The sequence below is a fragment of the Hemitrygon akajei genome, chromosome 11 (assembly GCF_048418815.1).
Source record: "Hemitrygon akajei chromosome 11, sHemAka1.3, whole genome shotgun sequence".
Lineage (NCBI taxonomy): Eukaryota > Metazoa > Chordata > Chondrichthyes > Myliobatiformes > Dasyatidae > Hemitrygon > Hemitrygon akajei.
Window position 1 is genome coordinate 23514850 of NC_133134.1, and position 20385 is coordinate 23535234.

A 20385-nucleotide genomic window follows, 5' to 3' on the forward strand; every position below is an offset into this window, starting at 1 on the left:
TCTCAGAATCCCCTCCAGTAACTTTCCCACAATATTAGGCTCACTGGCTTGTCCTTGCAGCTCTTAAAGGTGAAACATAAGCCACTTTCCAGTATCTGTGCATTCTGTTCATGCGGCATCTAAATAGAATTGATGAAACATGGGAGGCACTCTTCTCATTCCATTTTAGAAAACCTTTATCGCTCCTGATCAGTCGGCTAAATCTACCAGGAGCGATAAAGGTTTTCTAGGATTGAGCTTGACTCAATGACTGGATACAGTTGCATTTAGTGCCAAGCTTCCAAAATACAATATTTATGCAGATATTCTGTGAGGTACAAACATTCACTGTTATAAAATAAAATTTACAATTATATTACTCGAAACAAATGCCAGAAAATTCCAGTTAATGTATTTAGCCAATAAATACACAACATTCAAGTAGCCAATCTTAATCTTTTCTCAATCTTAGAAGAAATTTATTCAGCTTTTTAAGATAAATCCAGTAATTTCTGAAATTAATCTGTTCAGTAGCATTCCAGGACAGACTGGAATGTATTCTGCTCTTTGTTGTTATTTCACTCTTCATGGACTCTTGGTGACATCATGGACCACAGGGTTTTCATGGCAAGATACAAAGTAGATTGCCACACCTTTCTTCCATGCAGATACTGCTGCTGCGCAAGTTAGGACCCGGCTGGGTTTGAACCCAGGACCATCTGCCTTGCAGTCCAGTGCTGATGCCATGACACCACCAGGCTGCTCTGCTCTTCGATGTTTACAATTTCTATTACTAGAAAGAGCTTTCCCTTGACCTGGGTACATTAGAAAGGTCTGGAAACTAAATCATGGAAAGCAACTGGCATGACAGTGGCACACTCCCCCACTCTGGAGGCTGGGCGAGTGGTAGCCACCCAGGACAGAAACTTAACTGAAATGCAATGGAGTACAATTGGTGCACAATTTTATTGTGGGGACTGCAGTAAGTGGGTAGCCACTTCTAATGACTTATTTGTTGCAACCAAGATACTGAAAGACCAACATTGTGAAGCTACTTGTACTTTTCTTTCTCCAAGGGTGCAACCTCATATTACTCCTTTAATGCTTCTGCCAAAGGACATGATGAGTCTTACTCAAAGGATTGGGTGTCCAGGAACTACGCAAGAGGACCTCGGCAAGAAGCCTGCTTTTCATTTATTCTGACTAATCTGGGATCAGGTAATGGGGGAGACAGTTAGAGTAGGTGTGCTCCGTATGCAGTATGTGGGTTGTCAGGGTCAACACAGTTGTCCCTGATGACCACACCTGCAATAGGTGCATCCAGCTGCAGCTCCTATCAGACCGAGTTAGGGAATTGGAGCAGGAGCTGGATGAACTATGGATCATTCGGGAGGCAGAGGCAGAGATAGATAAGAGTTATCGGGAGGTAGTCACACCGAAAAGACAGGAGGTAGGCAAATGGGTGACAGTCAAGAGAGGCAGGGGGAGCAGACAGAGAAGAGCACCCCTGTGGCCGTTCCCATCAAAAATAAGTAGACCGTTTTGGATACTGTTGGTGGGGATGACCTACCAGGAACAAGCTGCAGTGGTCCTGTCTCTGGCACTGAGGTTGGACCCTCGACTAGGAAGGGGAGGAGGGAAGAGAGCGGTATTGATACGGGATTCTATAGTCGGGGGGCAGATAGGAGATTTTGTGGGGAAGATCGGGAGTCTCGGATGGTATGTTGCTTCCCTGGTGCCGGGGTCCGAGACATCTCAGATCGGGTGCAGGTTATTCTCGAGAGGGAGGGCAAGAATCCAGATGTTGTGGTCCATGTAGGGACCAATGACGTGGGTAGGATGAGTGAGGGGGTCCTGCGTAGGGAGTTCAGGGAGTTAGGTGCGAAGCTGAAGAGCAGGGCCTCCAGGGTAACAATCTCAGGATTGCTACCTGTGCTGTTACGAACCCCGTAACTGGGTGTCTTACCAGCAAAGATAGAACTGTCCGTTGGAGTCTGGTGATACTATTTTCAACAATATTTATTAGCAAAATATACAAAATAATATCAATGTGAATATACAGAGAATATACATTAGCAATACTAAACCTAAAAGTGCGGGTATAATAATAATAATCACTAATGAAACAAGCTCTATCGTTGTTTAGGGGATAATGAATTGTCAGACGGAAATATAAAGTTCAGTTCAGTTCATGCAGGCTGCGATAGTTGTTGGTCGCGGTGTTTCAATTGTTGGGGGGGGGGGGGAGAGAGAGAGAAAACGTGCGAACAGTAACAGCTATTATCTTGCCAACCTTCCTTTACGATTTTGATCCGTCGATGCATTGTTGTTGTGGCCATTCACGTATGACCCCTCCGTCCTTTAGCTAGACCGTTCTTCTGTGGTGGACTCGTCACCCAGGCAAGGGTGGACACACACACAAGCCCCCACCGGTCTCGCTACAAAACACTTGAGTTAAAATTTACCGACCCTTCGTTCGGTCTCCGATCTCCCACCCTGTCTCGTGGGGGTTCTGATGCTCACTAGCGTTCCTCCTGGTGTGTCTGAGGGGTGTTACCCCCAGACCTCACTTTTATCCCTACTCATGGGGTTTCAGGTGTCAATCAGGTTGGGATGATGTAAGCCATCAAACCAGCCCACTCTGGTTGCCCCCTGAGGGGTTTCAATGAATAGAACAGTACCAAGTACACAATCCTTCTCCAAAAGACAATAGCAGTAATCAGTGGTTCCGCTCTCCTTTTGTTAGCTGGAGACATTCCACCTTAGTTGTGCCTCTCTCTCATTAACTTTCATGAGCTGTTATCAATAACAACTGCCCTGGCAGATTTCCTTTTCTCTCTCTTACTTCCTTGTTAGCAGCATCGAAATAGCGATTTGTGATTTTCCAAAAGGGGAGGGGGCATGGGCGACTCTGCACCCTTTTGCCCATCAGAGTTGTTCATCCTTCGTAACAGTGCCACGTGCGAGTGAGGCAAGGAACAGAAAGATTATAAAGATTAATACATGGCTGAGAGGATGGTGCAGGAGGGAGGGCTTCAGGTTTGTAGATAATTGGGCTTTGTTCTAGGGAAGGCGGGATCTGTTCCGAAGGGACAGTTTACACCTGAACTGGAGCGGTACTAATACTCTTGCAGGGAAGTTTGCTAGTGCTCCTTGGGGGGGGGGGGGTTAAACTAAATTTGCAGGGGGCAGGGATCCAGAATGTGAGAGAGGATAGCGAGAGGAAGAATAAAGGACAGGTGGGGACTACACGGTTCCAGAATATTAAGTGTGTAGTAGAGAAAGGTGAGGCGGAACAAGTGATAAGGCCTTTGACAAAGTTCCACATGGAAGGTTAGTTAAGAAGGTTCAGTCGTTAGGTATTAATGCTGGAGTAATAAAATGGATTCAACAGTGGCTAGATGGGAGATGCCAGAGAGTAGTGGTGGATAATTGTTTATCGGGATGGAGGCCGGTGACTAGCGGGGTGCCTCAGGGATCTGTTTTGGGCCCAATGTTGTTTGTAATATACATAAATGATCTGGATGATGGGGTGGTAAATTGGATTAGTAAGTATGCTGATGATACTAAGGTAGGAGGTGTTGTGGATAATGAGGTGGGTTTTCAAAGCTTGCAGGGAGATTTATGCCGGTTAGAAGAATGGGCTGAACGTTGGCAGATGGAGTTTAATGCTGAGAAGTGTGAGGTTCTACATTTTGGCAGGAATAATCCAAATAGAACATACAGGGTAAATGGTAGGGCATTGAGGAATGCAGTGGAACAGAGAGATCTAGGAATAACAGTGCATAGTTCCCTGAAGGTGGAGTCTCATGTAGATAGGGTGGTGAAGAAGGCTTTTGGAACGCTGGCCTTTATAAATCAGAGCATTGAGTACAGAAGTTGGGATGTAATGTTAAAATTGTACAAGGCATTGGTAAGGCCAAATTTGGAATATTGTGTACAGTTCTGGTCACCGAATTATAGGAAAGATATCAATAAATTAGAGAGTGCAGAAACGATTTACTAGGATGTTACCTGGGTTTCAGCACTTAAGTTACAAGTTAGGTCTCTATTGAACTGTTAGGTTCTCTATTCATTGGAGCGTAGAAGGTTGAGGGGGGATTTGATCGAGGTATTTAAAAATTTGAGAGGGATAGATAGAGTTGACGTGAATAGGCTGTTTCCATTGAGAGTAGGGGAGATTCAAACGAGAAGACATGATTTGAGAGTTAGGGGGCAAAAGTTTACGGGAAACACGAGGGGATATTTCTTTACTCAGAGAGTGATAGCTGTATGGAATGAGCTTCCTGTAGAAGTAGTAGAGGCCAGTTCAGTTGTGTCATTTAAGGTAAAATTGGATAGGTATATGGACAGGAAAGGAGTGGAGGGTTATGGGCTGAGTGTGGGTAGGTGGGACTAGGTGAGATTAAGAGTTCGGCACGGACTAGGAGGGCCGAGATGGCCTGTTTCCATGCTGTGATTGTTATATGGTTATAAGGACACATATACAGAGGGATGGTCTGACAGAACATGGAGTTAAATGTGTTGGAAGAATAAGTAAATTTAGGAAGGACAACAAAATTCTAGGGGCATATAGCCCGATGGGAGTTCGGGGAGCTGGGTTAAGCACAATAGGCAGTGATTCAAACAGAGAGAGAAATGGGCTAAAAATTCTATATCTAAATGCACGAAGTGTCAGAAATAAGGTGGATGAGCTTGAAGCCCAGGTGCAAATGGGTAACTATGATGTTGTTGGGATAACAGAGACAGGGCTGCAGGGAGATCAGACCTGGGAAATGAATGTACAAGGGTATACATGCTATCGTAGGGACAGAAATGTGGGCAGAGGGGGTGGGGTGGCCCTGCTGGTGAGGAATGAGATTCAGTCCTTTGCAAGGGGGGGGGGGGGGGGAGACATAGGGTCAGGAGAAGTAGAGTCTGTGTGGATAGAACTGAGGAACAGTAAGGGCAAAAGGACCCAAATGGGTGTTGTCTACAGGCCACCAAACAGTAGCATGGATATTGATGTTTAATGTGAATAAGTGTGAGGTTATCCACTTTGGGAGTAAGAACAGGAAGGCAGATTATTATCTGAACAGTGTAGAGTTAGGTAAGGGAGAAATACAAAGAGATCTAGGAGTCCTTGTTCATCAGTCACTGAAGGTGAATGAGCAAGTGCAGCAAGCAGTGAAGAAGGCTAATGGAATGTTGGCCTTTATTACAAAGGGAATTGAGTACAAGAGCAAGGAAATCCTCTTGCATTTGTACAGAGCCCTGGTGAGACCACACCTGGAGTATTGTGTATAGTTTTGGTCTCCAGGGTTAAGGAAGGACATCCTGGCTGTAGAGGAAGTGCAGCGTAGATTCACGAGGTTAATTCCTGGGATGTCTGGACTGTCTTACGCAGAGAGGTTAGAGAGACTGGGCTTGTACACGCTGGAATTAAGGAGATTGAGAGGGGATCCGATTGAAACATATGAGATTATTAAGGGATTGGACAAGATAGAGGCAGGAAATATGTTCCAGATGCTGGGAGAGTCCAGTACCAGAGGGCATGGTTTGAGAATAAGGGGTAGGTCATTTAGGACAGAGTTAAGGAAAAACTTCTTCTCCCAGAGAGTTGTGGGGGTCTGGAATGCACTGCCTCAGAAGGTAGTGGAAGCCAATTCTTCTGGATGCTTTCAAGAAGGAGCTAGATAGTTATCTTATGGATAGGGGAATCAAGGGATATGGGGACAAGGCAGGAACCGGGTATTGATAGTACATGATCAGCCATAATCTCAAAATGGCAGTGCAGGCTTGAAGGGCCAAATGGTCTACTTTTGCACCTATTGTCTATTGGCAAGCTTACTGTTGGGGCAACTGGTATGGCCAGCAGCCAGATGGGACAGATCCAGACCCAAGTTGTGAGACTGGTTGCTCGAAGGCCCACTGCATTAACTACATCTCCACAAAGAGTAAAAATATTGACCAGCAGACCATAAATATACATTTGCATGTCAGGATTTACTAAGTGGAAGATTAAAATAGTTGCAGCATTAATGTGGCAGCTCTCGAACTGGATACAACTTGAAAATATGAGTTAAAATAACAATATACTCACCAATTTGGTGAGTCCATCATGGACCCTTTTAAGCATAATCCATACAGCTCAATTTTCATCTTTTGCTGATCTTCAAGTATTACCAACATACTAACCTAAAATTCAACGATGTACCCCTTATCTAACTGTGCAGTCAACACCTTTCCATTATACTGATTTTATATATAGCCTGGAATCAAGCACCCTAATTAGTTGTCCATCTTTCAACCTTGCAACCCCAATGCATCCTCCACTGCATTTTCCTTATTAAACTGCACTTAAATTTTACCCACACCCTTTGCCATAGCCTAAATAATCAGTTTACAAAGTACAAACATTTCCTTTTAACACAGAAGTTCCCAATCTGGCGTCCATGGATCCATTAATAAAGGTTGGGAACCCTTGTTTTAAAGTCACCCAGACAAAAAAAAAACAATCAATTTCACACCTGCCTTGCTTTCCTCAGTCTTCTACATCAACGTAGACATATACTGCATACAATACACAAGATAAAATCTGCAGATACTGGAAATCCAAACACAAAATACTGGAGGAACTCAGCAGGCCAGGCAGCATCTATGGAAAAAAGTTTAAGTATGCCACTTGAAATAACTTCACTAGTGACAAATTACAGATCAGTAAACCAAAAAAAACCATCGTTAGTACTATGACAATGATGAAAGAAAGTGAAATTTTGCATTTACCCATGGAGAGGATTACACAATTTACATCTCCACTATAATATTGGTAATGCTTTCTTCTTGGAAAAGGCTGGCAAGGGAACTAAACTGATGCATTGTTTTCCCAGAACAACACTCCACAGATATGGGACATGATACTGGAAGATGAAAATACCAGCAAGTACCTGCCTGGGGGGGGGAATCAAAATTAGTCACTTCCCCTCTCCCCCCCAACCCTATAAATACCCATGTGAATCAAACATTGTACATACAAGATCAACTTTATTGAGATTAATCCAAAATACAAAGAAAACAAAATGCTTCCAGAAAGTAAAACAATGCAAAAAAAAGCAAATTTATTGCAAAGATGACACACAGCTCCTTAAACAACTTCTAACACCTCAAATCCCCAAATTTTGCAAATCGTTCAGAATAGAGTAAAATACAGCATGTTTGAAGAACATGTACATTGTGTGGAACATTATTTACATTAAATTACTGAGGTTAGCAGAGTCCGCCTGTCTGCTGCTGGAATACATCAATGGTGTCTTCATCTTCCATTTCCAACTGCCAAAGAGAAGATAAATCATTCTACCATTTATCAACATTCATCAATTAAAATGATTTCTTGCCCAGATTTACTCCCCTTTCCATATACTCATCTCCTATCAAACATTCATGCAATACTTAAAATTCAACTAAATAATGCATGCTGGATCTATCCAGATCCAACTTTAAGTGTATCCTTCACATATGCAGCAAGTGCAGGCATTGCCTGAACAGAATACCATTGGCTTTGAGAGCCTCATGTTAAAACTGTTGATTCCTTAAACATACAGTTCAAAATTCTTATGTCTTCTATGAAAGAGCTGTGCTAGGATTTCTTCCAATATACAAATGAAAATGCAGCTGATTCTGCCATGATTAAACATTCAACAAAATACAAGTTTCAACTGTACATTTTCCATCAGGTACAAAATTACTGCAAAATCTACAGCAAACCATGTAAACCAAGTAGCCTGTATGTAGATTTCACAATGAGCTTGTTCTAGTAGTGACTAAACCTGAAAACAGAACTGCCAAATGCTGAAAATCATGTGTAGCAATTGAATAAATTAACCCTTTTGGAGCAAGACCTTCCCCCAAACAGTTGTTTTCAAACAGCACAAGGAAAATAAAGGATATGGGAATAAAACTGGGCAGGAGCTTAGTTACCAATAGCTAATAGAAATGAGTAAACAGCAAGGATCAACAACACAAGAGCCATGATAACAAATGAAATAAATGGGAAGACAGCTCAGAACATGTAAATGGAACCTATAGACTTACCATCAAGCTCCCTGTAACTTACATCAACTCTTCTTTAGATTTCAAGGGAAACAATTCTAAATACCAATTTGCTCATTAACTTCAATATTGACTTTAACTGGGTCAATTGCAGATCTATCTATTCTAAGAAAAGTGCTTAGAATCTGGAATGGGTGTGTCAAACTTCAGTAATAAATAGGCTGGAGGGCAGCGAGCAACCTAGAAGACAAGCTGATCCTGGACAAATAATGTAGACTAGAAACCAGAAGCTGCACTGGCAAAGTAGCCCATGTTTCATGGTTCTTTCTACAAGAATCCAACAATATAGATTTTTTTTTAAAAAAGGGCAAACATTAAGATTATCAACTCAGCATACTAATACTTTCAATTCAAGAAAAGTTACTCACCATAGCTGGTGTATCGGTTTCATTTATCGGCTGCCCATCAAAGCGAAACCTGATCTGTCTGATCTGCAAGCCCTGCAAGCAGAATATATTCAGCATAATAAGACATTTCAGTAAGCTGATACTTAGCACTATATTTTAGATGTGTTTTTTTTCCCCTCAACAATGTAACCATGGTCTCAACACAACCAAGCTGTTCTAGTTGCTCTAGAAGTAGTGGTCCTTAGAAAGATGGACCATTTGACTTTGAGTAAACATGACTAACCAAATGACTTCCCATCTGGTAACCCTCAAAGAACAAGTTTGTGATTTTGGTTCCAACTTTATCCTGTCAACCTACTATCAACTTTAAAAAACACTAAACTATTTACTGCAATCCAAACTCCAAACTGACTGTTCATTGAGATTCCAGCTGCTTTTCTTTAGTTTCTCAGCTGATGATGCATTGCTCCAGATTCCAGCATCTGCAGTCCCGTTTGTCTCATTTGAACTTCCTTTGTACTGCCTTCCCGTTTAGATAGGGGAACAAAGCCACACACAGGATTCCAACAAACAATCTGTACAATGCAACAAAACCTAATTTTAAACTTCAATCCCTTTGCAACAAAGGTCAATGTGCTAAAAGACTTGCTTGACCCACCTGTTGCTAACTTTGTGATTCATGCACTAGAACACTAGATCCCTTTGTACATCACTTGCAGTTTCATCATTCTGAAATCTCATGCACGACCTTTCATATCCCCACATTAAACTCCAATTGCTAGTCTTGCCCATTCCATCTTTCAAAATCACAGTATCAAGTACATGGAGATAGGGGTATAGGGGCATGTCAGGATAACCTTTTCCTTCATGTCAGCAAGATGGAGCTGATCTTTGACTAAGGAAGTAGGGTGGAGTATACATCCACCTGTATTAATGACACTAAGGTAAACATGTTTTGAATGCTTCAAGTTCCTCTATATAATCAATGTCTTGGTCCAGCACATGGATGCAACCAAAATAAAACATCCCTCTACTTCTGAGAAATCATACCCCCAGCACGCATCATAGAAAACATTCTATCGAAATGTATGACAGCCCAGTACTGTAACTGCTCTGCCCGTGACTAAGAAATTGCAGAGTTGTGAACACAACCAAGTCCACAAACTAGCTTTTCCCCATTGAATGCAGTCCCTGCTATCTCGGACAAGCAGCTAATAAGCAAACACCCCTTGCCACCTAGTTACACTCTTCATTTCTCCTGTCAGACAGAAGATACAAAAGCTAGACAGCATGCACCCGAGTCAAGGACAGCTTCTATGGTACTGTTATCATACTTCTGAGTAAACCTCTCTTAACCTAGAAGATGAAATCTTGATCTCCCAATTTACCTCATTGTGGTCCTTGCAATCTGTCCACCTGCAATGAACTTTCTCTGTAGCTGCAACAATATATTCTGCACATTTTACCACCATGATGTAACTATGTATGGCAAATCTGTCTGGATGGCATGCAAAGCTTTTCATTGTACTCTGGTACATAACAGTTAAAAACTATCCAATCTGCATCATTTGCACCTACACTTGCTTTCAAATAACCAGCAAATGTTTAAACCTTGCATGCCATCTCATCCTACAGGTCTTTAAGTAGCAAAGAACTGCAGTCTGATGGAGAACCGACCCTTGCAGTACTCCTTCCATTTATTCCAATTCCAGTTTCTGAGAGCTAATTTTCAATCTATTCTAAAACAGTTCCCATACCAATGTTAATTTATGCACCAGCCTTTTGTGTGGCACTTTGTCAAATGCCTTTTGGAAATCTAGATGCACTACATCTACAGATTTCCATCTATTAACTCATCATATCTACAAAGAATTCAAGGTAATGTCAAATATTTCTTTTACAAAACCTGATGATTAGGTTCAATTATATTCCACTTTCTCTTTATGGGTTCCATAATCTTCATAAAAGTTCTTAAAACGCTCTTCCAGTCATTCTACTTTTTTTTTGAACAGAGTCACAGTAGCTGTTGACCAATTTTCCTGGCACCCAGATTTTAACAAGTTCTGAAAAAAATATTCAAACAATGGGTGCACCATCTCTGCAGCCATTTCCTTTAAATCCCTGGTGTGCAGCATCAAGTCCTGGCAATTTGCTCACTTTTAGATCCGTTCTCCCACTCTTTATCCCTTAATTGAGATGTTCTACCTGGTTATTTAAAATTAGCCCGAGGAGCTGGCCAAGGCACCTAACATCTGTATAAATGTTTATTTAAATATTCCTTTGCTATTTAGGTTTGACAGTTAAAGGCTGTAGTCATAAACAAGCACAGTATTATTTTGTCAAGATTCTGTTTCAGATTTGCAGGCTCTACAGTCCCCCCCTCACCCAAATCCCAGATTAACAGTATGTTTTGTGGATGCCATTGATCACATCATTTAGAGAAGAATGTACATTTGAGCTATTGGGATCTTGGGCATTTAAAGTTCTAAATAAGTTAATTACATAGAAATTATTTGACTTTTCTGCTTGATGCAAGGAACTATATGAAATAGCTTTATATTCAGTCCATAAACATCCACAAATCTAGACTATTTCTGTAGCATAAGCTCCCACAATTTAGTCCATTATATATATATATATTAGGGCTCAGATATGTTGCTGTTCAAAAAAAGGATTTCTCCCTCCACCTCATTTTGAGATCAACATTGATTATGGAATTGCAAATAAAGACTCAGACGGTGTAAAGGTAAAACAAGTGTGAAAGTCACAAAGATGGCAATGAAGACATATGGGAGTGAGACAGATCAGCTGGTTGAATGCTATCATACCAACAACCTCACACTCAGCATCAGCAAGACTAAGCAACTGATTATGACTTCAGGAACAGAAAGTCTTGAAAATGTGCACCAGTCCTCATTGAGGGGTCATAGAGAAAACCAAGCTTCATTTACCTGGGTGTCAACATCTGAGGATCTATCTTGATCTCAACACGTTGCTGTAGTCACAGAAAATCACACCAGCAGCTCTACTTCATTAGGAGAATGAGGAAACTTGATACGTAAGCAAAAGACTCCTGTAAATTTCTGCAGATGTATAGTGCAGAGCATTCTGACTGGTTACATCATAACTTGGTAGTAGCATTGCCAATACAAAAGATCAATAAAGCTGTGGAGGGTTGTAGACTCAGCAAGCTCCATAGCTTCAAGAGTAGTCGTCTCAAAAAAGCTGCACCTATCATTAAGGGCCCTCACCAACTAGGACATGCTCTTGTCTCATTATTAGAACATAGAGTAATAGCACAGTACACGCCAATCAGGCTATTGTGCTTAGAGCCAATTGTTTTAAAATAGTATCAGTTGTGTGTTTGTAAAGCAATGATTTTTGTCACTGATAGTTGGCGAGAAAAGCAGCAAGACAATTCAGGACAGTTTTGCTTACTGTGGTTTGAGGCTTGGAGACACCAGAAACAGCCAGGACAAAAAGAAACAATTTCATTATTTCAACAAGTTAGGTACTATGAAGGTATTGACAATCATCTTGAATGTTACAATGAGAATGCAGATTTGGAGGATGCAATCATCAAAAGCATTACATGAAAGCAGTCCATTATCTGCACTAGGTATCTGTGCTAATTTTATTTATAATCAGGATAATACAGCAGCAGAGCTGGATGAATTCAATAACCCTTAGGAATAGTTTTATATTATTAGTAGTGTTCTAATTGGTTCTGTATTTCATTTAAACATGCAATTTGCTACATAAATGATAGTTTGTTTTATACTTTAACTATTTTCATGAAACTTCAGCTAAATGGGGCAGCTGATTAATTGGGCCAAAATGTACTGGTCCAGATTTGACCCAATTAACTGGAATCCACTGTACTTGGGGGCTTCTGTGCAAAGGTTGAGCAAGTCTGGAACTAGAGGTTGTAGGTTTAGATGAAAGGTGAAATACTTAAGGAGAAACTGAGAGGCAACTTTACTCAGAGGGTAATGATTGCAGAATAGTCTGCCAGTGCAAGTGGTGGGTGCAGGTTCAACTGCAACACTTAAAAGGTTTTTGGATAGATATATGGATAAGAGGCATGGAAAGCAATGGTTGAGAGTGGGTAGATGGGACTAGACAAAAAAAACAGGTCAGCACAGACTGGATAGACCAAAGGGCCCATTTCTAAGCTGTAATGCTCTATGGCCATCACGAGACAATTTCTTGAAAATATGGGATTTAGCCAAGCTGTAAAACTACTGCATAATTGTTATTACATTTACATATTCTATTACCATTTAAGTTGGTCAGCTAATGTGCTCGTTAGTTACTAGCAGTGTTATTTTGTCAAAATACAATTGTACTTAGATGCCCAGGTTAGTGAAAATAGTCTGGGGATAACATTGAAGCCTGAAGTCTCCAGAATAAAGAAATACAGGGGGAAAAAAAAAAAGATTCTTTCTGCAACAGACAGAAGCAGCCTTAGGACCAAACTAAAACAATTATGCTTGTTTTAAAGATACCCCTTTCCAATATATAAATGGAAAAGTTACCCAGGATTCCAAAAACAAATTGAATAATCCCCTCCTTTTCAAATAGAATTCCTCCACTAAATTAAACCAGAAAGCCTGTTGCCTACAGTAGGCTACCCACCAGCAAGAAAAAAAAGTTAGCATGAAACTGGAGCATGTTAATTTTTGGTACAAATATGCCTTGTAGGACCCTTACTGAAAGTTCTGAACCAATGAGCTGAAAACCAAGTGGATTATAGAAAGAAAATTAGGCTCATCATTCTGGTCCGAGCCTAAACACCAATATGAAACTCATGCTTTGTTCGCCATAAATGAAAGACTACACACAGAAAATACTGCAATAGAATAATTCAATTTAGGATAAGCATGTGTCATCCAGGCAGCTGGAACAACCAAATTTTGCCAAGAGCTGAGAGTTAATATTCCAACATACTAATACTAACCTGTCGCTCACAGTATGCTTTCATCAGTTTACTCAATGGCGTCTGCTTCTTTATCTTGAACTGTACAACTGACCCATCTTGACCAGCCACCTTCAGGTTAACATGATCATTCCTGTGGTCATTTCCTTCGCTTTTCACGTTTTCCTAAGTGTAGGATTAAAAACACCTTGATTTTACTATCTCAACTTGGCAAAATAAAAAGTTTAAATGTTAAGGCTGCATAAATTCACAAGGAGACAGGATTTCAACAAAAGGAACATTAATTGAAAATGTACTAAAAATATTGTATTTTTCTCTGCCAGAGCGCCAAAGCCCAGCATTATCAAACCTGAAAGATAACAGATTTTATAGCCCATTTGTTCAGCACCAATGAGTGATACAAATGAAGGCAAGTAACAGACATGGTTAATTAGACTAAATACAATCTTCCCCCTGTAAACTTGAGCGTTACAGTAAGGGACAAGCAAAACTTATTCAAATCCTAAGACTGTTACAGATTTTAAGCTGTTAATCATGAAATTAAGCCAATTATCAACTCCAACCACAAAAGTACCATATTCTACTAAGTTTGTGATACCCTTCAGATAGGAAATCTGCTGTGCTACACAGCCTAGGATTCATGCAAGTCCTGAATTGTAGTAATTTTAACTGTCCTTAGCAATGGCTTGGCAAAAACCTCAAGCACAGTTAAGCATGGCAGTAACAAATTGACTAAGTGAATTCCTTTTAAATAAAAATATCAGAGAACTATGAAACCAAAGGCATTTATGATGAAAGCCTGTACAGGAATGATGAATTAAATTTTAAAAGATGGACCAATGATGGAAATCTCATAGGGTTGCAAAGCTGGGCAGACACAGGGGTCTTTGAAAACAAAGGTTAAAACAAACAGCCTAAATGGAAGACATTTAAGGTCACAAAGCACAAGGACAGATGAACAGAATAGTGCACTTGGGTACAGGCAATTGACATTTGGTTAAGGTTAAAAGCTGGGAGGCCATTCAAAGCTTGATAAAAAACTCCAAACACAAATTACACAAGGATTCCACTGGCAGAAAAGACCAGTGCAACTCAAAAAAGATAAGAAATGTTTGCTTCTACTTCATTCAGCATGAATAATGAGATAATGGCTAAGGCATTTTATGACAGGAACCAAAGACAATAACTCTGTAGACCTAATATTTTGTGACAGGAAATTTCCGCTTATCCAGTTCTCAAAATCAGATCAGCAGTATAACAATTTAGAGGATGTAGACAGGGTTAGTTTGGAAAGCTGGTGTCCAGAAAAGTTGATAACAGTGGATCAAGTTGCTGATCATTGTGGAAAAGTCTTAGGCACGTTTTTAAAAAGTTTGTAAAGCAAAGATGCTTTCAAAAATAATGAAAGTTTCTAAAGAACAAAAAAATTATAAAGAGCAGTAAACAGTAAAACACTAAATCAAAATTTGCTGTGACCATCCCTTGCCTTTAAAACTGCATCAATTCTCTTTGGTACTCTCATACAGTTTTATGACAGAACTCGGCTGCTAGGTTGTTCCAAGCATCCTGGAGAACATGCCATAGTTTTCTGTGGTCTTTGGCGATCTCACTTGTTTCTGTCTCTCCAGGTAATCCCAGAAGGCCTCAATGTTGAGCTCTGGGCCATATCACCCATTACAAACCTGCTTTTCCCTGAAAGATGGTTCTTTATGACCATTGTCATGTCCTTGGAAGATTATCCTGCTGCGGATGAGAACCTGCTTGTACTCTTCTGAATTGAGGTTTCCATTAATTCTGACTAGATCGCCAACACCTTTTGAAGAAATGCAGCCTCAAACCCTTCAGAGAACCCGTCATGCTTCACTGTTGGCTGCAGACACTCATCCCTACAGCACTCCTACAAACTTAGATTCCAATGGTTTCTGTGAGATCAGAGCCAATCACCTGCTGCATTTATTCTGATTTAGAAGGGACGTCAGTTTGATGTATCTCTTGTCTGCAGCACTACTTCCATGGCTGCCAACTGCATTTCTGATCCTCAACCTTGTCCATTTCTTAGTGCATTTTCAGAAAAGCTTGGATTGCTGGCAAGACAGCAGCTATACTTTATTAGGAGAATGAAGAAATTTGGCATGTCAACAAATATGCTCAAAAAATTCTATAGTTGTATCGTGGAGAGCATTCTGACAGGCTGTGTCACTATCTGGTATGGAGGGACTACTGCACAGAACTGAAAGAAGCTGCAGAGGGTTGTATATTTAGTCAGCTCCATCTTGAGCATGAGCCTACAAAGTACCCAGGACATCTTTGGGGAGCGGTGTCTCAGAAAGGCAGCGTCCATTATTAAGGACCTCCAGCACCCATGGTGTACCCTTTTTTCACTGTTGCCATCAGGTAGGAGATACAGAAGCCTGAAGGCACACACTCAGCGATTCAGGAACAGCTTCTTCCCCTCTGCCATCTGATTCCTAAATGGACATTGAACCCGTGAACACTACCTCACTTTTTAAAATACAGTATTTTTGGTTTTGCACATTTAAAAAAATCTATTCAATATACATAAGTAAATCAATTTTATTTATTTTTTTCTCGCTGCTAGATTATGTATTGCATGAACTGCTAAGTTAACAAATTTAACGTCACATGCCAATGATAATAAACCTGAAACTTGAAACTCCTGTTTGCAATGAAATTTCTGCTTGGTAGAGACCTCGTGGATGCAGGATGACCACCTCGTGTCTTGTTGCAATGCTCACTCTCACCATGGTGTAAGAATTGATAATTTGAAGGTTAAACTGTAACATCTGCCATACCTTTTAGTTCAGTTGTCCTTTACCCAGTTTGATTCCTTTTACACTGGCTTGTTTCAGTTCTCATTGATCATTAGCACCTGCTTGTTATTTGTTTAATCATGCACTGAGCTACATACCTTCAAAGTAATCAAGTTTTTATTTGAAAAGTGGTTTATTACTTAGCATGTCTTTCTTTAATGAAATGCAAAACTTTGTGACATTTAATTTTTAGAAGATGAAATCACTTCAGATCAAATTTAAAGCTTTTTCAATAAAGTCTACAACTCTAACATTTCCTTAGAGAATGCAGAGGATGTGGTACATTTCTGAAACGAGTAACACTAATTGATTCCCTCCCCCCCTCCCAGGACATGGCTGTTGTTTAAATAGTACACATTAAAAGAGGCAAGTATTATCTAATGACAGTAAGGCTTCAAAAGTGAGAAGAGGACATGTGCTATTTTGTACAAACCATGTTCCACTAGAATTGAGAAAAGTATTCAATCAAAAGTTACAGACAACTGGAGAAGGCAGCGGCACTCACCTGTTTCAATTCCAAATTAAGGTCTGTCAATGGTATATAGTTATAACTTAGCTTTCAAATCTACTGTACACAATTTTTAACTAATATTCAATATCCTACCAAACAACTTAATGTGATGCCAACAATGCGGGGGAAAAGAATCCTTTATGGTGGTAACAGTTTACTACTACAAATAACGTGAATATATAATAGATAGGATGGTGGGGTGGAGATGCACTTTTACCAAAGGAGGTATAAAGCACTCCTTCCCTCCATTAGCCAGCAGGTGTAGCATCAGCTCAACCCTACCCCTCCCAAACTAATCAGGGTCATGTGAAGCCATAGGAGCAGTGGCGGATGGTTGTTTAAAAACAGCTGGTACATATTGCAAGTACTGGTTATGTGACCACTGACACCAGGCTGATGATCCCTGAAGAGGGATGGTAATGGCTGGTGCCACCTCTCTCGTAAAGAGTTTGCCCAGAAGGCTGCAATGTCAAGCCACTTCTATAGAAAAAATTGCCAAGAACTATCATGGTTAACACCATGATCGCCCATGTCATATGACACAGCACATAAGTGATTAGCCATATCATGTAAAGCAACAATAAAACAGGAAAGGCAATGAAGTAATATTACTGGCTACAGGGAGCTACCACAGTTTCTAATGCACACACAACTCTTAGAAAGAATTACAGAATGCAACATTCTCATTAAACAAATCTTAACTATGACCTCCAGACTAAATCAGCCCATGTGAATGACTGATCATTTCAATTGCCACAAGAAAGATTTACAGGGATAACCAGAAACAACTCATACGATAGATGGCTAACCCCTCAAAACTATATACTTCACAAGTCATAATATAAGATAGCTCTCAATGGTTTATGCTGTGATGAGCAAGATGTGACAACTTTGTACATCTAATAAGCTAAACTTGATTATTGGAGGTTAGTACAGTATATCAAGCAGAACCACTCAAATGCAAGATAAACAACCAACATAATGCTGTTAAAGCAATATGCTGTAATACAAAAAAATCAGTACACAAAATGCCCCCTCAGAATATTACTTGCAGACACTTGCCTGACCAAATTTATAAAAACACTTTAAAAAACTATTTTCCCAGAGTAAATTCCATCAACTAGTTAATGAAACCAATAAAGTGCAGCTGCTAGCAATCTTTACTCCAGCTATAACACTACATAAAACTAATGAATGGCCAAACTAAAAGCATTTTCTTAAATTAGGATACCTGAAATACATTTTCTAGGTGTACATGAGACATACACATCTAGAAGACATTCATATGTACTGTTTTTATAATAGCAAGGTTAGAAACTTTTCAACATCTATCATATTTTAGAGGGCCATTTTGTCCAGGAGAGATTCCAACTGAAAGATCTGGATGTCCTCCCTAAGACAGTATCCAAAACAAAAAGCAAATGCTATTAACAGGCACTTCAAAATCCCATGTACACGTTTCAAAGATGAAAAAAAATTGAAATCAGTTCATTTCATAATTGAGATCCAATCTGGAATGCAACTGCTCACAAGATTTTCGTTTGTGTAACCACGAAGAAATTAGTCTGCATACTAAAAGATTAAACTCATTGCCTTCAATTCTTATTTAGAGGACCATTCTAGCTGACTGGTTTCGATTTTCGAATTAATGTATTTAAGTGAATTTTAACTGTTAACTTCGAAATATGGAAACCCGACGGCAGAAACACAACAGTCGAATAACACCATTCAACAGCGGATATGATGCTCATCTGGCCTCAGTCTGTTACCAGCGGACGAAAATACTAAGGCTAAATGTCGCCCACTCCGGGGATTCTGGCAGCCGGAAGTGTGTAGGCCCAGGCCGCAAAAACCACCACACAGCCTTGATCTTCGGCGTAGCCAAAATTCAAATTATGAGACTAATCAGCGCAGGGCCATTTGACCTGACAGACTCCGGTAAATGACGATGGGCTCCCGTCCTCTACATAGGGATACGCACTTTGAAACGCATTCACTGATTCAGAGCACGAGTCAATGCGAAAGACCTGAGCCGACCTATACACCCTCAATCCAACCCCAACCTCGCCGTCCATCAGCCACGGGCGAGCGAGGCCTGTAGCACAGCAGACAGATCCCAACTCCCCAGGCCTACGCCGTCAGGGACTCCGACCTGCCGGTCCAACCCTCCCCTCCATCGGCGTTCACCACAACAGGCCTCACCCCCTTGGCTTTATCATCCGCCATTTCACGGCTCTGATCGCACGGCGGGCTCCCGCTTCACCTCCCTCGCGTTCAGTTCCGTCCTCCAGCCCCGTCTCGCGGCCTCCCCTCCTCGTGCGCCTTTTTCCCCCCCCTCCCCGGGTGCGCGTATTCACGCACGCTCAGACGCCGACGTCGACGCCGCCGCCGCCGCGCCTTCCCTGCTCGCGCATTGGTCGGGACCCCGCGGAGCAAGCCCGCCTTCCTCCCCGCCTCCTCCCGGGTCACGTGCGTCGCGGGCGCCTTTCGCGGTACGCAGTACCTACGGAGCCCTTACATTTTCTGAAAGGAATTTCGTTATGGGCACATTTGAATTATATACAAACAGGGATACAATAAAGAACGTGAACACGAGCAAGATACAGAAAATGCTGAAGGAACTCAGCAAGTCAGGCAGCATCTATGGAGGGAAAGTTCTCAATGCTTCAAAAGGGCAACAGTAACCAAGAAGAGCAGGGTGAGCTGCCTTAACGACTATCGTCCTGTAGCACTCACATGTACGGTGATGAAATACTTTGAAAGATTGGTTATGGCTAGAAATTAATCCCTGTCACAGCAAGGACTTGGACCACTGCAATTTGTCTATCATCACAATAGGTCCTCTTCACGCGGCCTTGGATCACCTGGACAATACAAATACCTATGTCAGGATGCTGTTTATTGACAGCATTTAACACAAATCATTTCTATAGTAGCCTCCCCCCATGTAAGGTCGAGGATAGATCCTCAGAGATATTCACATCATGGAACTTGAAACTGCTGACTCAGGGTTTAACACAGTCATTTTTATAGATCAGATTGAAAAGGTTCAGAACCTGGGTCTCTAACTCCCTCTGCAAATGAATCCTTGACTTCCTAACTGGATGACCACAATCTGAGCAGATCAGAAATAGCACCTCCACTTCACTGACAACACTGGCACACCTCAGGAATGTGTATTTAGCCCATTGTGCTATTCTGTCTCTACACCCATGACTGGTGAGACACAGCTCAAATGCCGTCTGTAAATTTGTTAATGATGGAACCATTGGTGACAGAATTTCATGCAGTTAAGGGAGGGTGTATAATAGTGAGATATACCAGCTAGTTGAGTGGTGCCGTAGCAACAACCTTGCAATGTCAGTTGGACCAAAGAACTGATTGTGGATTTAAGAAATGGTAAGAGGAGGTGACACACACACGTTCTCATTGAGGGATCAGAAGTGGAGAGAGTGAGCAATTTCAAGTTTCTGGGTGTCAATATCTCTGAGGATCTATCCCGGACCCAACATATCTGTGCAGTTCCAAAGAAGGCACGACAGCGGCTATATTTCATTAGGAGTTTGAGGAGATTTGGTGTGTCACTAAAAACACTTGCAAATGTCTACATGGAGAGCATTCTAACTGGTTACATCGCCATCTGGTATGGGGAAGGTAGTGCACAGTACCAAAATAAGCTGCAGAAAGTTG

At 41.1% G+C, this 20385-nt stretch overlaps 1 protein-coding gene across 1 annotated transcript; it reads right to left on the minus strand.

Annotated features, from left to right (window-relative positions):
• Positions 1 to 6982: 6982 nt before the first annotated feature.
• LOC140735404 (small ubiquitin-related modifier 2-A-like) lies at positions 6983 to 19055 on the minus strand. The gene is made up of 4 exons (XM_073060429.1): positions 18898 to 19055; positions 13375 to 13518; positions 8436 to 8507; positions 6983 to 7287 (listed from the first exon to the last, which is right to left on the minus strand). Exons 1-4 carry the CDS (start codon positions 18919 to 18921, stop codon positions 7225 to 7227), a joined length of 303 nt encoding a protein of 100 aa, XP_072916530.1. The 5' UTR covers positions 18922 to 19055; the 3' UTR covers positions 6983 to 7224.
• Positions 19056 to 20385: the final 1330 nt, after the last annotated feature.